Source organism: Nyctibius grandis, chromosome 10 (genome assembly GCF_013368605.1).
Source record: "Nyctibius grandis isolate bNycGra1 chromosome 10, bNycGra1.pri, whole genome shotgun sequence".
Classification (NCBI taxonomy): domain Eukaryota; kingdom Metazoa; phylum Chordata; class Aves; order Nyctibiiformes; family Nyctibiidae; genus Nyctibius; species Nyctibius grandis.
In genome coordinates, this window is record NC_090667.1 from 22,771,584 (window position 1) to 22,791,610 (window position 20,027).

At 41.8% G+C, this 20,027-nt stretch overlaps 1 protein-coding gene across 1 annotated transcript in view; it reads right to left on the reverse strand.

Annotated features, from left to right (window-relative positions):
- Window positions 1-4,659: 4,659 nt before the first annotated feature.
- KBTBD12 (kelch repeat and BTB domain containing 12) overlaps window positions 4,660-20,027 on the reverse strand; it is a 40,297-nt gene continuing 24,929 nt past the window's right edge. Inside the window, exons 5-6 of the mRNA XM_068408861.1 lie at window positions 18,566-18,763; window positions 4,660-7,359 (exon numbers count right to left, since the gene is read on the reverse strand). Of these exons, the coding sequence (XP_068264962.1) occupies window positions 7,190-7,359; window positions 18,566-18,763 (368 nt within the window). The 3' untranslated portion in view covers window positions 4,660-7,189. The remainder of the gene's footprint in view (window positions 7,360-18,565; window positions 18,764-20,027) is intronic.

Consider the following 20,027-nt stretch of genomic DNA (forward strand, 5'->3'; position numbering starts at 1 on the left):
GCTTTTAACTGGAAACTGGCAAAGCTGGTACCAATCAGTGGGAGACAGGAGGGCCCCTCCCTCCTGGGCCCCACCTCCAGGAGGCAGTGGGTTAGTGATAAATAGGAAAGTGAGAATGACATGTATGGGATGGAATACCTCATTGGTCAATCCTGGGTCACCTGCCCTGTCCGCTCCTCCCTGCAGGTGCGAGCCCCCTTCGGCTCTTCACTCATAAGCAGTGAGGAATTTAGCAGTGACCTTGGTTTCTCTAAGACTAATTGGCCTGGTTTGGGCCAAACCAGGACAAGCAGCTAGTTAAATGCATCACAGATTCGTTATGGGAATCCCTGGAGGGTTGAAGCTTTCCTATCAATCAAAGCTGCAGTAGATCATCTAAATTCAGGTCTCAGTTACCCAGTAAATCTGCTACACTTCCATAAAGCACCTTCTCTTTTTTACTTCATTGCAACCGCAGCTATCTAAGTGGCATAATTTATTAAATCAAATCTGCTTTGAGAAAAATACAGGTCACTCATTCTTCTAATTACTACTGTTCAAATTTAGCCTCAATTAGTGACCTCTCAGTTTGCTGAGATTAGTCCTGCCTGTGTAGGAGTGCGACAAGCTTTGAAGGCACATGCAATAGGCCTTACATTTCTTCTTACTTAATGTATTACACAATTAGATATCTCTTGTTGCTTTTCTATGAAGGAGTAAACAAAATACCCTGGTTAGCTGCAAACATCCAGTCTCTCCTTCCCCAGGAAGGCTCGGTTTCTGAATGCTACAGACAACTGCATTACCAAAAATCAGGGAGATGACAGCAGTGCAATAATGTTATTATTCTGCCATTGTATAACACTTTTTGATCTCTGGATCTCAACATAACAGTATAGACATCTGTGAGCCACCCCCTCTGAAAACACAGCAAGGCAGACCCACAAAATGGGTAGAGATGTGTTATTATAACTATTTTACACGGGTGAACCTAGGTGCAGACACCAGATGCCCAAGACTAGTAAACAGAGTAATTGAACTGGAAACAAACCCCAGAGGTTCAAATTTCCAATCTGTGCTCTAGTTACAAGACATCTCCCTGTGATCCTCCTCCTCATACTGGAAAGCCTGGAAAAGCCTATTGAATGGGTATCATAACTGTTTATATTAGGATTCAGCAGTTGTTTCAGCTGCATTTGAAAGGAATGAGTCAGGAATTTGTGTATGTGGGAAGTGGTTTCCTCTCACATTACTGTATGTATGGATGAAATACATTTCCTCTACTATGAAGCTGCTGAATGAGAAAATAAAGTAGTGCAGCTGACTGGCACTTTAGTGGCTGTATTTTGACCCCGATAATGAAAAGCCAGCAGCCTCAGGAGGCCAGTTCAGATAATGCATTTCATAGAAAAGCTGGTGAAGTCACTTGCATTCTTATAAAAAATGACTAGAAAAGGACAAAGTGGAGAAAAATTACCAATAATAAAACGGGATAAATTAGAGACCAGGTTCTTTAGTGAAACCTGGCCCGAGTGAAACTGCAGGATAAAATCTGGCTTTAAGACGTGAGCTATAATGCGATAATGAAGACGCCCCCTTCTGTGCTTCAGACAGTTTTTGTAGCAACTAGTGTTCAGGAATCAGAGATAACGATAATGGCTTGTGCCTGCAATCATTACAGCTGTGGCACGCACAGTATGCAAGGCATTTAATGTCCAACTTACCGGCATCACGCAGCGAGACAGCGGCAAGACTAAGCAGAATGCAGGTCACCTGCCTTCCAGCCCCGGTTGTAGCCAGAGGACCAGTGGCATTGCAGAGCAGGCAGGTGATGAGACTGAACCACAGAATTTGGCTTGGGGCTAGAACCTGCTCAAAGATGAGTGTCCTCAAATCCAGGGAGCTGGTATGGTCTTCCCGCTGTCCTTCAAAACTGATCTATTGCTGGAGCAATAGGCTTCTGAGAAGTCTGGAGCCTGGTGAATGCCCCGAGTGGCTATTCCCATCTTCTGGGGAACTGAAGGAGAAAAGAAGGAGTTTAAGGACTGGTCAGACAAGTGGGCTGCGGCAGGAATAGGGTTGGGGGAGAGAAACAGAACAGACGTGCACAAAGCTTTCAAGAGGACTCTGAGCTTCTGAGGGGAGCGCTACAGCCAGTGAACAATTGGAGAAGGAAGGAGACATAGGCGAGGACTAAAAGATTTCCCCAGTTGTTCATTAGCTCAGCAAGGAATTTAAGGTTCTTTTTGACTTGAAGGCTGGAATAGTTCCATATATTTAAAGACTAGCACTTTTTTTTTCAGTACTTTGATGAGCTATGCAGAAGGCCGAGTTGCCAGATATGTGTTAAAAACAGGATCTTACTGCTGTCAGTAAAGAACTTCCAAAAATAATGTTATACATATGTATATAAAACACATAGGAGTATACATCCTGGAACACTTACATGCATTTTCATTTGAAGGTAATTTCTTATGGCGAGGCAGGCCAGCGTGTCAGGAGATCTGCACCATGCTGGTTCTCTCTGCTCTGGCAGCACAAACACGTAGCCCCAGCGTGGCCTTCGCTGTGGCTGCAATCATGGGTTATTAGTAAATCCTTCCCTCAGACACCCAGGCAGGGCAGTAAACACAGAGGAGACATTCGCCAAGAAAAGAAGTGTACTTCTGCGTACATTCTATGTATATTTTAGCCATTTTCCAATATTTCCTTTGCTTTCAAACTCTACACGTCTAATGATAGTAAATTGCAAATGTACTAGTTCCAGCTGAGCACAGCTGGGGGTGAAATAGCTTTTCTTTGAAGCTGAAGCTAGAGTCCACTTGAAAAGCTATAGGGAGAGCCACAGAAATTTGCAAGAGAGTAACTGAAATTCAAAGTCAAAAGCATTGTGTTTCATGAAACAAATTTTCAGAGGAGCTACATAATCCATTAGGAGAGAGCAGCCTGTGAAAGAGACCGTCACTGTAGCTAAGAGAGCAACCACTAGGTAAACAGCTTATTAAAAGAATGTCATTGTCTTCCAGATCAGCAGAAAAACATGAATATATTTTAACATAAAAAAATAACATATTATTCTAGCATTTGTTTTCATGTGATCAAGGATCTCATTACACATTTCAAGCAGAGGAAAAAAGATAAGATGAAGATCCAGGGCCAAATCCTTTTACATCTGAACCCTCCCAAGGAAGAGAGAGGGAGGATCGTTCCACCCCACCTTGGCTCCGGTGCCTGTTGTAACATCTGGGATCACCTCTCGTCTCTGTTGCCAGTCTCTCGGTTTTGATGCTCCCTCAGGCTCTTACCTGAAGCATATTTGGGAGTGCTGGTAGAGGAGCTGACAGCTCTGTGTGCACCAAGGCAATTTTCTGTTGGCAAATGAAGGCTTCCTGAGTGGCACAGTACAGCTGGAACACAATACAGAAACTGCCCCATAATTGTCAATATTGCACACATGAAAAATGTACATCTGTGTTTGCCTGGCACAGGCAGGGACTGAGCCACAGGCAATCACAGTAGTGGTATGTGAGGGTGGGTACTCAGATGCCTGGTGGTTTACATGTGGGCAGTTCCTATGACCACATGTATCAGAACAGAGATGAGAGATCTACAGGGCTCCTTATGAAATCAGCTATACATGGACAATTTCAAAATAAAACACTAGCTGGGGACAAAAATTGAGAGCTTCAATTAGCTTTTCATAGCATTTCATTTTTTTGCTTTACTCCCTGTGTGCCATGTGACCAGCTACCTCTCCAACATTTTTCTTCATATTTGGCAACTAGTGATGTACTTCAGTGTTTCAAGTGGGACTGAAGTGTATGCCTTTGCTTAATAATTCCCCCATTCATTCAAATGGTCGGTAGCTTGCCAGCGCTGCTTTGTTTGCATTTTAGAATTATGGATGATGTCAAGACAGCCTTGATTAAACGCTCAGCTAACTACTGCTCAGACAGAAACGGGCTGAAGTAAACTATTATTTCAGTGAAACTCACAAGCTTGGAGAATACATATTCTGTAATTTTTGGTTTTTTTGCATCAGGATTTGTAATAGAAGAAATTAAGACTCTTAAGGACTTTCCCAGCAACGCAAGATTACCCATGGACATATCAGACATTCATTATTCATATACCCTGGAAAGTATTTTGGCTCAGATCTATACCTCTCAATAAGCATGCTTTCTGCTGCTTCCTTCCTTCCTCGGTCAAGCTTTCATTTTCAAGTATTGGTTTAGAAATTGTAGTTGCCCCAAGGGCAAACCATGAACTACATGGGGCCCACACAAAATTAAGAAGTTAGTGCCCCCGTTCTAGCTATTTAATCCAGAAGAAAACATTTCCCTGCTTGATATATAGTGCCAGACATTCAGACTTGGGCAAAAACTGAGAGACACAGACACACGAGAGCCCCTGCTAACAGTCAGACCCCATGGGCAGCAGAAATGCGATGCTCAGTGCATGCGAGGGCAGGTCGCTTTTCAGTGGCACACGAAGAAAAACCTGTTAACTGCCCACTACAGCTCAAGCTAGCTGATTGCAAGGCCAGTATATAAAACATATGCAATTACTCTCCTTGGTTATCAAGACAGACCTTCACAGAGTACATACTTTCCTTCCATCCAGCTCACTAAATATCAGTCTAAAAGGCAAAACATATGAAGGGGGAAAGAAACAGCCAGCTCACTATTGGAATAAAAGTTTAATAGAGGAGTCTCAGCTGCGTTCCACATATATGTTCAAATATGACTAATGAAAGCCTGCAAAAGTCTCCCTTCTCCCCTTGAAATATTCCAAGTAGACTGTCTTTCAGAGAGTGAAATCCAGGAGATTAACTCAGGCTTTAAACCGCAGGAGGATTTGAATTGTCAGGAACAGACCACAGAGCAGAGACCAAAGACGAAACAACCCTTTAAAACATTCTTCCTTAAAACAAAAAAAAAAAGGTGAAAGAAGCAAAATCAGTAGATATAGTTGCAGAATTTGGAGTTTCACAAGGAAACACTTAACTGATGCTCAAGAGCGTTGCTTCCAGCTGCCTTGAGAGCTCTGTAGAGAAATTAGAACAAGATTAACTTTACTTCACAGTAACAAAAAAAGTTAAAAAAAAAAGTTTCCAATATTGGATGTTTAATTGGAAGAACTTTCTACTGATTTTGTTTAAAAACACGTTAAAGCAGAGTTTGCCTCCTTGATCTTATACCTACAACTGCATTTAGCGACCAGAGTGGTTAAGACTCTAGGAACCACTCGCTGATTTGTACCACTGAAGTTCATGCTTGTCACAATTCTGTTCTAGACAGATGATACAATATGAACAATGGAAAGGAAAAAGAATGACTGGATGATACAGAAATGATATAAACACGAGAGTACGTTTAGGCTGTGACACTCATTCTGCTTGGGAAACATAAGGAGAGATGAGATTAGCTGTAAGGCTCACAGATTTACTCCTTTTCTACATGTTCCCCCCTGCCCCCGCCAACTCCCTTATTGTCTGAGCAGTCCTCAATGTCCTACTATAGTTATCAGGTAAACTTTAGTGACCTTCCCGCTAATTGTTTTTATACAACAGCTTGATATTCCCACTGGATATTTTAGAGAATAGTTCATGAATCAGAAAAGTCAGAATTGGCTTTTGGGTCATCCTCTCATCTCTCTCTGCCATAAGCATTGCAGGCAAAAAAACCCAAGGCGCACCAGCTGGCATTTTTGCAGCCTAAAACACAACTGAAAAAGATAATGGAGGTGCTCTGAAGTGCAAATCCTGCACGTAACTACGGGTAAACTACCTGATGGATTCCCTCATTTCTTTGTCAATCATTTCCTTCGAGTTTTGTTGCTGCTTTTGTAGCCATCAAAAGCAACTTCTTGCTGACAATGAACATTCTTGTACTGTATCGTAGTTCACTCTTAGTGTTTGCCTCTGACATTCACTCTGCATTGCCGCATATTCTCATTTGCGATTTTGGCCCAAGAGCACAAGAGAGATTTCCAGTTCTCTTGTCCATACTGCCCAGGCAGTGACAGACAGATACACGATAAGGTAGGCACCTGAGAACTGATGAATAGTTATTGGTAATTCAAATGGGATAGCAGTACTGGTTACAATTTTCTCTCTAACTTACTGTCTTCAAACGCTATGAAGGCTAACACTGCCTTAAGAAACATTGTTTGAATTATTCCTCTTCCCTGTGATTATAGCCAATTCTGTTCGTAGAGAATTTACCTTACGCTACATCATTAAAGCTACTTTAAAAAAACAACTACTGTTATATAAATGTTTATTGCTTAGCACATCTATCCTTTCCCTGTGGCTGCAGAGCTGATATGCAGATAATACTGGTCTCATTTCTTACTTTTTAGTTTACATCCCCTTTTCCGTCTCTCAAAGGAAGAGGGTTTCCTAACTGAGCTCTAAGGTTCTGGTCACACCAGACCTTGTAACAGGTAGGATCTATGTGCAAATTTAGGATTCGTCTTGTCTTTGGTACAGACTGCTTACTAACCCTGCTGGAAGACTCGCTTGTGACTTGTTGCCAAAAGACTATTTTTCTACTAGCACAGGCTCAGCTCTGTTGGCACAGACAGGATCTCTTGACTGTGCAGGATGTGGGTTAGATAATATTTGCAGTAGCTGTTATCCTTGGCTAATGAACCTTGGCTAATAATTTTTTGTTTAAAACAAACAAAGGCTCTTCTCTCCCTCTGCTTCTGCATCAGTCAAGTACAGTCTGGCCCTTTGGTACAGCTGGACTGGCTTTCACCAGCTGACCTAATATCTTTCTTAGCCTCCTCGGTAGCTTAGTAGGAACCAGTGGGATGAACAGCAAAGGAGGGATTTCCCTGGCTAGAGCTTTCCTTCAGACGTCATGCTCTGCTGTGTAGTGAGCCCCGGGCTGCCACTGTGCCTGTGAGGCAAAGGGGCCCAGAAGCCCAGGCTGCACCCAACACTGAAGCTTGCCCAGACAGATGGAAGATGAAGAGCCAAAGGCTGGGCAACCTCGACTTTCAATCACAGAAGTCCAGAGTACCAGTACTAGCAAAGCAAGCATTGTCTCAGAAGTGCAGCTCAAAGGCAATTCTGTCCTTAAGCATGTGTTGCTGGCTCCTCTCCGTGGGACTCAGCTGTTATCCAGAGCCAGTGCAGCATTTGTCTCTCCAAATTCTTCAGTTTCTGCAGAATCTGGAAGCACGGAGAGTCACTGAACTTCTATTGGTCCACTAAATCTGGGGGAGGAGGGATAAGATCCCGCGGGTTCAGCCTAGCAACAAGGCAAACATCATAACTGTCGTGCATGACAACGTTGATGGCTACCACGTTCCACTGGTTCTCCCACGTATCCAGCTCGAGGATCTCCTTGGTGATAACTTCATGACGAGCTGAAAAACAGAAGGAACAACAGCAGGCATCAGGAGTCAAGTCAAACAGGATCAAAGAGGTTTGTGCAGTTATTATTATGACCCTTCTGTAAGGTGGCGATGAAAAGGTAATTTTTGTGGTACTAACAGCTGCACTTTTTGAAAAGCACACAAGTTGTCAACATACAGTAAATGAAATAGTGCAGGTGGAGATCTGTACAGCATATTCAGTCCTCACACAGTCCTCTGGGCTCCAGGTGCAGCTGCAGGGACAAAAGCATGAAGTGCTCCATCTTGGGACAAGTATGCAGGTGACATTTCATTGTCAAATGCTCATCTTTTAGAGACAGAGTATTGCCTATTGTTAGTGAGCATGCCTACATGCAGTATGTTGTCTTTTCTTTGCTCTGACTGAAATGCAGCTCTCAGGCTCCTGAAAGCACTCCAATACTATGGCTTTTCTTGGGTGTGAAGTCTGGACGTCCTGTGATTTGGAGAGAAATAAAGACAGAAAGAAACTTCCAGGGCTTCAGATGTACTTTAGCTGTTCTGAAGTGCTGAGGAATTTGTCATGAACAGTCAGGTTAGAAGAATGCCATTAAATCACAGCCAATCACAAGACAAGAAGCTTTTTACTGAGACTAACAAAAAAAAAATGAAAGAATCACCATGCAGCAGAGAAACACAGTTATCAACCAGCAGTGCTATATTAAACTTCTTATAAGAACACAAAACCTTTCTTTGCTAACAAAAGTCCTGAACTTTCTGGCAGTTGTTACTCAAAGCCAAGCTCTCTCCTAAAAATAAAAAGTGTCTTTCATTTCTGCTCACTTTTTCTTTTCACCTTAAAGTCACTTTCTCACAGCAAGTAACCTCAGTCTAAATTTTTCTTACTTTGAGCTGAGGACATGCACGTGCTTTGCTGTCAGCTTCCTTCTGATGAATTTCTGGATAGATGTATTAGGAGCCAGGTCTCAGAAATTTCCAAGCACAGACACTTCACAGGTACCAGGATAAGAACCATCATAGCAAGAAACATTGAATACTCCACACTGTTTTATTGAGTCTTACAGGTCTGGTGACAGGCTAAACTTTACAGGGTCCAAACTGAGGTTCCCATTCAGCTATCCCTTCTAGAAAGCTTTTTAAAACAAACAAACAACAACAACAACAACCACCAACCCTATCCTTCCACTGCATCTCATTGTTTGGACACTGCCCTTCAGTGGAATCAACAGCAAAGCATTGAAGAAGGGGAAGAGAGTGAAATACAGAAGATCATCCATGTTGGAAACACAGACCGCATATTCCTCCAGAGAACAACAACCCTGGGGGTTTAGTACCCCCAAGATAGTGCTGTTGTAGTTTAGGTTCCATGCAAAATTGGTGTTGATGTCATGATGACATAGTGTCATGGGATTTAAAATACCCCTAGGGCTCCTCTGCAAGTAGCTGTAGGATGTGGGGAGGTCCGATGGAAACAAGACTTCTTCCCCTCCCAGGACTGGTTTCCTTGCTGAGCTGATTTGGGACAGTTCTGTTTACTGCAGGCCCTGCACATGCACGGGAGTTGTGGATGTCTCAGCTTTATGGCAATTTCTGCACATTTTTGTCATGTTTATCTAAGGAAACCACTCACCAACCATTCACCATCTCTGTCCTCTCTCTCACCTGGATACAGGAGTGCAGCACAGTGTTTCTACCCCACAGTCCACAGCCCATACTAATTTTCCCCTCAATTGTGTCACAGTTAATTGTGGCATAATTTTTGTTAGTCCAAACCCAGACCTCTGGGACTTTCACAGATCTCTAGGAGCTTGCTTGAGTAAAATACGAGTAAGGTTTCAGGATTTAGCCTAATCTGAATAGTTCTTGTTCCACTCCTTTCTGCTGTTCACAGCAAACATGATGGTTTGCTTATTGAACCTGGATATTAAAGGAGAATAATAGTAATAATAATACATAGGAAAGCTGCACCCATCCAAGAGAGAAGACAGCAAACTACTAAAAAACCCAGTTACACGTGAAGAGAAAAGGCATGACAAACTGCAAAGAAATAACACGTGCTGGTACCAGCAAAGAGCTCATTTCTGTGTGACCCTGCAAGAGTGAACAGGTTTTTCGTACGAGGCAAATACAGAGACACAAACAGACCTAAGCTGTGACATGGGAGGCTCCAGTCCCTGTATTTATTGTTAGATCCTGTCTCCTTTATGCAATAAATTTTTATGCCTGGATTTTCTTTGGCATGGATGATGACAAAAATGAGACAGAGGCAAAAAAAAAAAAAAATCAAACACTGGAACTGAGACATTCTGAAAAAAATCATAATTAAAACATCAAAGGCAGGTCCAGCAACCCTTCCTTACAAGCCTTGCTGTGTTTTTTCCTGACCCTGGTGACTCACCACCTTTACTGTCCCTTGTTTCCCTTTTCTGTGGGATGTTGTAACTGGTTTTGTTCCACTCTACAAATTCTGCTTTCCAGCACATGGAGTGTTAGTTAACTCTTAACCCTTGGGAGATAAAAAGAGTATGCTGTTGGAATAAGGGAAGCAATCATTTCTGTAGTCTTATCTTGTTTAATATGAAAGGAAGCAGCACCCTTTTGATAAGAAAGTTCATGTGAGGAAAAGCACTGCTCAAAATACAGTCATACTGCAGGAAAAAAATTACACCCCCCCTTTCTTTTTAAAAGAGAAATGAGTTAAACACCTCAATTCTTAAGCCTTTTCTTTTTTCTTTCTTTTTAATTTTTCTTAGTTAGAAATAGAACAATAGAAAAGGTAATGTTTTTCGAAGAGAACAGCACCTTTGATTGCAGGCTGTAATGTTGGATTTGGGCTTTAATCCCAATAAGCAATTTTAAGCCTGAAGGGGCAAATAATTCCAGATTCTGCCTCATTGGTTCACCTTATTTAATTGCAATCATTTGTAAAAGGCAGTATCTTAGCAGCCAGTTTTGCTTACAGGAGGATAATGTAACATCCGCAAAAAGAAATTTGCTGTATTACACAGATTACCTGCTTTAAAAGCCACCCCACAGAACTCCCTGTCATACATAGCATTATTCTGTATCACTTACCAGACAACCACCTTACCTCATGAAAAGATTTCACTCCTTTCCAAATGCTTTCATTTTTTTCTACAAAACAAGGCAGTATTTTTCTGCACATTCTTGTTTAACCATGAGAAGTTTTAAGAAACTTTCTTTACACTGTTTTTCTGCATAGGAGTTAAACCACTTTATATAAGAATTATTCAGGTAGTACAAACCTAACCCTAATGCAGATCCATTTCAAGCGGTAAAACAGTGTTTATAGCAGTATGGTTTATTCTTATCCAGGAAAGGAAAAGGTTAAACCAGTGTAGGGAACATTAATTCCAGCATAAATTTATCCCCACGAGAAATTGTGGTATGTTAAAAAAAAGTCATAGTTCTTTTGGTATAGTTATGCATTTTTGAAGTACAAGTGCAGACTAAAGGCTAATACTGAGACTACAAACCCACCTTTTCCCAGTGAAAGAACTTGAGTTATACCTGAAAATGCTCAATTGCATATATGCAAATATAGTGGTCTGAAAGCAAAATGAGTCTAATCTTTAAATTCTGTTTTATATTCTGGTCTGTAAACAAAATACTTTCCCACGATTTTTCATATTAAATTTTTCTTTGAATGTGCAGAAAAAACAACAGAAATATTAATTTTCAGTAAGTGATTGCCTGCACTCCATATACACAATCATGTTTTCTCTTTAAAAGGTTTATTTTCAAATACAATTCACTCCCCAAATATGGCCAGAATTCATTTTATGCTGTAAGTTTTCTCATGTCATTTGAATGAGGATTGACCATAAATCAGGATGAACCATTCTTGGAAAGACCCCCAGTATGGCTGCAGGCAACATAAATATTTGATCTGCTTTTTCTTCTTCTTTTTTTTTTTTTTTTTTTTTTTAGCTGCATTCCATTTGTGATTTGGAGGTTGGGGGGAGGAAAAACTTTCCTTGTGAATATAGTATTTATTACCACTTTTGGTCTTTTTTAGACCTTGCTTTCTCTCTCCTATTTGGAACTGAACATTCAGATACAACTATTAGGTTTTGGGTTAGGAGGGTTAAAGGGAGGCAGATGTAGAAGAATTAAGCAACATACTTAACAGGTAGAAAATCTATAGGTCATCCAGGACTATTAACCATGCAGCTATTATGTTTGTCAGCCAATACAAATAAATTCACTCTACTTCTTTCACTGGCTTCCCCAGTTCTTGTCACCTAACAGCCACCCCAGAGCTGCCTTAAAGCAGTTCAGCCTCCACTGCTGGTTTGTACCTGGTTTTGCATGCTATTATCTGTACCACAGAGCAGAGAATGATTTTAAACATATGGGACTAGCTTCTGCTACTCATCTTCCTCGCCACTAATAGCAGCTTTCGTAATTACATGATGTGGAGTTAGGTGACTTGGGAATTCACGTTTGTGTTGCAATGGGATAAAAGTACACTCAGATCATTACCACCAGATGTCCTGGCTCCTCATTTGTAGTAGGTAAAAGAATAAGTTCATCAAGTCTGTGGCCTTCAATCCCATTTGCTTATGTGAGCTGCCCCCTAACTCTACCAGCCTTGCTAGCACAACGCAGCGAACAGCCCTTGTGGGGTCAAGTACATCTATCATCTGTGCCTGTAGGCAGAAGCAGGCAGAGAATACACAGGAGAGGGAACTTGGCTTGGCTGTTTAACATGCTGGCCAGCCTTCGTGATGTTAAGGATCAAGGCAGTATATCCCACCAGACACAGTGAAAGCTGGGAGGCAGGTTGGGGTTTGAATTTACAACTGTGGCAGCTTACTGTTTTCAGAGAACCTGCGTGGAGTAAGGTAAGATATTGACTCTCATAGACAGGACCTCTAACCTCTTGCTCTGCTGTGTAATTCTTCAGGACCGTAGTTTCATGATCCACCCATTCACTCACAAATCAATATATATTAAATTTTTAAAAATATATAAAGAATGGGATGGTCTACAGGAAGGAACTTCTTATTCAGTTACTTCAACTGCTTTTCTTGGGATTGATCCAGCTATTTCAGCTTTTAAAATCTTTCCAGATTTTGCCTGTGGTTCATAGGCAAGGCCTCTTTCAGCCATAATCTTACAAGCGCTGGTCCTGCTTGCACTGCAGGTGATAGCAGGATCACGGATTACAGTGGCAGCAGGATCAGTGCTCTTGAAGTCAATGCACCATTCATATGAGTAAAACCGACAAGATCAGAATGAGAATTACTGGTCTCAGATCATCCTGAGATACTGTTTCTAAATGCCTTGCAATGGGTTAATACATTATTAATAGAGGATATAAAGCATGTTTAGACTGTATGCATGATGGGCAGTTATGAACACAATAGAAGATGTCATACATGGCTACAAGCCATGTTTCTAAACAACCTACTGACCTCTTCAGCAATTAATTAAAATGCATTAAAATATCTATTAATCATTCATTAACCCTTTATAAACTATCAATGAGCCTTAGTAAGAAGCAGGACTAAATTACTAATACCATGCTGGTCAGATACTGGGTCAAATTTAGATCTGAAATGAGCAGATGCTGCTCCCCAGCAAGTTCCCTGACCTGTATTGGCCTTATTTATGGGAGCGAGTTTCTAGCTAATGAGTGGGGGGTAAATGGGCAGCCCTCCCTGGGAAGGCAGCAAGCTCAGGAGGTCTCTCTGGCACAGCAGTTCCCAGCAGCTCATGCTGGGGCTGGGGGAGAATTAGGCTAACAGAGGAGCAGCATTTTTCGGGGTGGACCCAGCACGCAGGCTGGAGAGATGTGTCAGTGCCTGTGGCGCAGCGGGCGGCCAGGAGCAGGTTTCCACGCTGAGCGAACCGCAGGGACCCTGAATCCCTTCCATTGGTGGGAGTATTTATTCAGATGGTAACAACTGTGGGCAGGAGAACTTTAATTATTTATCACTGCCCAGTAAGTTCTAACAGAGGGAAACAAAGAGTGCTGCAGATAGGCAGCCTGGGGTTTGCCCCTCTGCTTTATTTAGCTGGGAACATGGGAAGGTGCTGGAGAAACGGGTTTTGTTCCAATCCCTCAACCCCCAAGCTTCACAAGTGCAGTATTTACTGTGTCAGACTGCTTAATATATCTAAAATTAATTTGATTCCAGTAATGTTCCATAACCACTATAATAAAAAACAAGCACTAGAATGATTCTCCATCTAAATCACGTAATGGAGGAGACTAGGGGGAACAGCCTTTATGGGAGATTAGTCAAAATAAATAACTATTAAGCTAGTCCACTGTCAGGAGAGGATGGCATAGAGATACAAACTCATTAGCTCAGCTGGAATACAGTAATTACTACACGGTTCTGCACTGCCGCAAACAGTGCCGCTTCTATTCTAATGTATGGATTACAATTTATGTAAATGAGGAAGAAGAGGCCATAAAATGAATCTAGGGTAAGTATATATCTTTTTTTTATAGAATCAGAATTACACAGCTAGTAGGACTCAGTGTCACTATCACCTATCTTGGGTAACAGTTGCAAACACAAAATTGAGATTCTTGCACTCCAAGTTCATAGATATTTCTTTCCCTTCCCCTTCCTCTGACTGTAACATCACTTATGTGAAAAATTAATTTCTACTTGATATCAGTAAGTAAATAACAGAACTGGGTTGAGCAGCTCTGGTCCCACATATGATGCTAAATACATTGCAGAATTTTTCAGCATATTTAGTAGGGAAGCAGTACATTAATCTTCTCTGCTATAAACTGCTTTGGAGGGAGATGGCAAAACTGCCAGTTCAGAGAAAGACAGTTCCACATCAAGTGCTGATGAAATCATAAGACCTTTTAAGTGATACGTGCTGCTAATAGCAGACCCATTAAACATTGTATTATTTGCATTGAGGCAGTTGTCCCTTTACTTTGCACATCAGCTGATGTCGCATGGGCATACTGTAAAGATGGCATTTAATTAAAATCAAGTTTAAAAAATCAACTCTAGATTTGAATTTATTAATTCAGATCTGTGAGACAGGCAGCTGGACCAACATCTATAACCTGAAACTAAAGCTGCAACCCCCAGCCCCCAGAAACAGGCTACGAGATCTGTATTTGTGCAGCAACAATGCAAAGCCAACGAACATGTGCCTCCGCAAGCTGACAGCGACGGCAGATGACACAGCCCAAGCAAACAGGCACACACCCTTGCCTTCGTTATTTTCACCGGAGAAAAATATTTCTAATACTCAGAAGCAGTCAAAAAGCAAGAGAACCCCATCTGGCAAACATTTTATAAGCGTGTAATGCTGCATACCTGAAGAGCTGCTTGCCACCTCCTTCGGTGAGGCACGCTAATGAGGCTAACGCTAATAGCTGTCAGCCCGCGCAGGTGGCAGGTGTTAGTTCTATGTAAAGGCAAAGGAAATCAGACATGTCAACAAGAACATTGCACACTCAGGCTGCAAAGGCTGGTTTAAAATTCATAGTTACAGCAGTAAATGCGGCAGTGTATTTTAACAATTAGTAGAAAGCCGGCTGGCTACTGCGCATCGAGTCCTTCTGAGCATTCGTACTACAGCTAGCGTTTTCACTCTGTGCACAACTATAAACTAATGGACAAAACCAACCATTTTAAACATTTCTGAATATCTTTATGAATGCTATAGCATTGCTGACAAATGACAGGCAACATTCAGGACACTAGGCTGTATGAGCTGGAGCTGAGTGTCAGAGACAAGCATGTTAATGGTTCCTATTTGCCATAATATTTTTAGTAGAAAATGAACTAATTTGTATGATCTACTGGCTAATAGATGAAGTTTTGCAAGTCTTGCTAAAGGAGGAAAAAATTCAAAGCAAGCAGAAATGAGGGGTTTTTTTAGGTACTTATCATGCTTGTAGGAAGATACATTTGTCATCCAGTGATCCAACACAGAGGTCTCGTAGGGGTTTGTACCATCTAACCATAGACACCAAGCTCCTGAGGTGTTTGCCTTAGGCAAGCCAAGTTAGAATCCCTCATGTCCTGACCCAAACAGGGAACACTGAGAGATCAGGGTTCTAAGTAGCCTTCTGGTCTTTCAGAGCAGATTTAAAGCACCAAGGACCTGAATCTCCCTCTGGAAGTGTCTGTGCTTCTCCATATGCTGCAGTGAGCCTGGGGTCACTAATGTCTCGGTGCAGGCACTCCAGATCAGTGTCTAAACTTCAGACGAATTAATTCCCTTTCCCTTTTCACAGCCAGGCCTTGAGCAAGCTTCTACCTTGAGGAAGCTTCAGCAGGGGAGGTCTTACAAGCTGTGTTTACCAGTGCAGCTCAACATCGAACAGCATTCCTTGCAGTTCAGAGGCAGCTTTCTCTTTATGAAGCCTGGACACACTTTGGAATCCACTTGTCCTTTAGAGAGACTGCAGTCTGCACTGTGCAAATGCTACTCTCAGCTGGCCAAGCTGACTTCCCTCTGGAGACTCTAAATAGCTGCAATTTCTCTTCCTCTGCTCCTGGGGATGCTGTTAGGGCTGCTCCATTTGTCATCTTTCAAGCAAAGATTTGTGAGAGGCAATATATACAGGGTGGGAATCCTGTCATCACAAACTTCAAGTGTCACATGGGACTCAGAAGCGATGGTAGCTGAGCAGTACTCATCTTTTCATCCAAATTTAAGGCCCTTTGAGCAGTTCACAGCTGCTTTTCAGCTTTGTATTTGTGTACAGTATCTCTGGTCTCTAATTATCCATTTAGGTCAATACTCATGCAGAAAGGCATACAGACCATGGCACATATGAGTAAAATTAAGATGGAACAATATCCTCAGTAGGCCAGCTTTCACACTGCTGGATCAAGAGTGGGTTTAAGCAAATGCAAAGGCAAGTTGAGGCTGGGAGCTGTGGACAGATCTATAGTATATAGAGAGTTGGTTGTAGCCCCTTATATACTTTGGCTAAGACTTTGCAGCAGTGCTTTTGGCTTATTTGCTTTTTTTTGGGAAGCACTCATTCTTTAATGTTCAAAGCAGCCCTTTAGTGTTCAGCAGGCAGAAAACCCAGAGACTACAGCTGTGACTCCAGCTTGTTCCAAAAACTCCACTTGGTTGAAACTAAATTACAATGTTTTATAAAATTGGAATATCCTCTCTTGGTTGCATCCCTCACAAAAACCAAAGTGACATGCCAAGAAACCCAAAAGACTAAAACCAAACAAGCACATTCTAAAATAACCCTATCTGCTACTAAATCAGCAGCACATGCTGTTCTGCAAATATCTTGAAGCTGCTGAGCAGCTGTAATTGTGAAAGAGCAGCCACCCTCTCCAAGTTCCCATATGACAGTAATAACCCCCTCTCGCTCCACCCTTCACCCCCAAAGAGCAGATCAGGCAAGAGCTCTTTCCAGCACACAGAGAAGACAGGGCCAGGGAGAGAGGCCAGCTAGATAAACCTCTTCAGGTTCAGCATATGGACTCCACCCATCTTTTTCTTGATTATGGTAGCCAGAAGTTCTTATTGTTATGAAGATTTAGGAAGTCCTTTTCCCTTAATAACTTGAAAATCGATTAAGAAGCCTGTCTTTAAGGCACAGCTTCGTCTCAACTCCTCAAACATTTGGATACCTCTGATTTACAGTTGGCAATGAGAACCTTATTTTGCCTCCCTTGTTAACAGACATCATAACATCTAACAACACAATCACATACTATTTCTTTGCTGGTATACAAAACGCACACGTAGGGGGTCAGAATTCAGGTTGCACAGGTAACTGCAAAACTGGCATTTTCTAACTCTGACTTCTTGTTTTCCAATCTAAATAACACTTTTAGTGCAGGGGAGTTCTATACATAATTATACAGATTGCAACGGTACAGTCAGGAATCAGGAACCCATTGAGTTGGCATTATACAAACATACAAAAGATGGCTGTCTTGAAATCCATGGGGGGACTTTCAGCCTCTCCCGGTACTACCACTCTTGATACATGACTTGGTGACAGAACATGGTGGTATTGTACAGAGAGTGTTTTTATGGCTCTGAAACCACCTTATTTGGAAAATCTCATACTAATCCGTTAGTCATCTTGAATGAAATTGCTTCATTTGCCAGTGCAAACGATTAGCCTTTTGAGATTTGTACCCACTAACTTTAGGCTTTTTCCTAATACTGCTGAGAAAAAGACAAACAGGATGGCACAATGTTTGCTATGGAAACATAGTGATGTATCATAACCATAATTGCTCTGAGGTCACAGAACTTCCATCAGAGATGACTCAAGAACATGCCTGTTAGAGAGCTGCCATACAATTGTTTTTAGGAAGCAGCTTCCTCAAACAATAGCAGATGAAGGGAGGGGAAGGTGAGTTGTGAACTAGCTGATGAAAATCATCATTCTAAAATTACAGCAGCTTTAACTTTAGAGTTTGTTATACAAGTAAAAGTCAATGCAACTGGAGTCAGTGTAATGTGAAGGACGTGTCACCCAGTGATACCACTTGGCCATTCCTGGGCAACAGTGAGCCTGACATGACAGTTATTAGCAGTGGATAATGTATCTGTATTCCTGCTTTCTCCTAGAAAGGAAATGGGGTAGCAGTTGTACGTAGCAGGAGAGTTTAAGCGTGCACGTTTTGAGACACTCTTTGCATTTATAATGAAAAAAATAATGGTTAGCATTACTGGAGATTTAGATAGAGCCAAGCACAGTGGGAGGAGGAAGACTTAAAAGGAGAAAGGTGGCCACGGGGTTAGGATTATTTGAAATCACCAGATCTGGAATTTTAGTCTCTTTGTACCTCATTAAATACACAAGCTTTTTCAACACTGATTATGAAAAGCACGTAAGTAAATAGGCAGAGCCAGATAGCTTGGCTAAGGACAGATGGATAGTGCCTCAATCTTCAACAAACATGCCCAAGTTCTTTAATGTTCATAACACACTAAGTTCCTGATCTCAATAGCTCTGGATGTAGATTTGGACAGGTTTAGAGCAGACTGGAAGTATCGTCAATTTTTCATGTTTTGTTAAGGAAAAAAAGCAAAGGACAAACAGAACACAATTCATATTGACATTAGCAGCCAGCAGTCCAAAGGGCTGAATGAGCTCTGTAGTTCCAGGGCATGCCAGTGCCACCTGATAGGGTTGGTCGGTCATCAGGTCAGTCTGTGTACAGTGAAACTGATTTCAACTATGTAAAGAATGTCGAGCTCATTTTAGTACCTGCTCCACGAAATCCTCCACAGAGGTACAGCTTCCCTTCCACGGAGCCTGCGCTGGTAGAATTTGTTTGTAAGGAGAGGAGGGGAGAAGGCATAGGAGGTCCATCCCTCCAGAAGTCTCCATCAGGGTTATAAATCTCCACTGCATCAAGACATTTCCGTGTCTGTCCCCTGTCACGACCAAGGCACCCAATTCCTCCTGCAAAAGAAAGGTAGGTCAAATGTAGCAGTCCCAGGTTGTGCTGAAAAATACATTGCTGGCTGCATCATTTTTTGTTTCCATGTCCTCAGATCCTTCCCTTTCTTTTCCCTTTTGCAGCTCCAGAAATTTGTTAGAAAGTAAACTCCAAGCAAATGCTACTGCACATTATCTACAGACATCGAAGCAAGATCCTTTCTGAAGTCTTGTATTAAAGGAAGGACAAGCAACATGTCTTCAAAAAGCAAAGGTATTTTGACTTGTCTTCTGCCTGTACAGTAGAAATAGTCATAATTACTTGTTCTGTGTGTGGGACAAATCACTTTATCACTAAGTTGCAATGGATCAAAAGTTATTCTCCAGTTACTGTTAGCGGATTTGACCCTCACACTTGTTAACCAACAATCATTTGGATTTGTTGGTTAGTTGTCTTCAATAAAAGAAAAAGATGACACCCATTTCTTAAGGGAAATCAGCTTCCAGTAACAAACCCATCCAACATGCAGGAGTGCCAGTTGGGTTATTTGTGACAAGCCCTGCTGTTGAAGGGTTAATTAGGATGCTTGAAGTCTGTGTGCAGGATTGAAACAGATCCCAGTTTTCATTTGCTGGGACATACTGCAACAGGCTGCAGACATACCTGAGATCTCAGTGCATGCTGCAGACACTGTACACAGAAATCACAGTGCGAACACTGCCTTTCCAAATCCTTTCCAGCGATCAAATCCAGATTTTGAATTCACAGCCTTTGGTTCTCAAGAATTAATATGCTGACGTACACTCGCAGGTTTTCCATCTGTGCCAATGGACACAATACCCTGTAATGAGCACTGATGGCATGCTGAAGCAGTTCTTTTGTGCATGTGTGTGTATGTGACCACTTTTAAATATAAAATGACTGCAATATGCAAGCAATTTCCACATGAAGACTAGCTTTCCAGATACACGTGTAGGACTGCTCAATTGTGCAAATCCAAAATGTGTTGTATGGCATGTAATTATGCCCTTGCATATGCCAAGGGAAAGGACTGCAAGTATAACCTGTGTAAGGCTGGCGAGGCTGCTTTTAAAATATATTGCCCCTAGTGCTGTTAAGCTGGTTTGTCAGAGAAATGAACTACTAGGGCTCGAAGTTTTATTTGCATATGGTTTTCCATCTACCTCTTAATATGGACTGTGAACTACTAAATGAACTACTAATGAACTACTAGGGCTCGAAGTTTTATTTGCATATGGTTTTCCATCTACCTCTTAATATGGACTG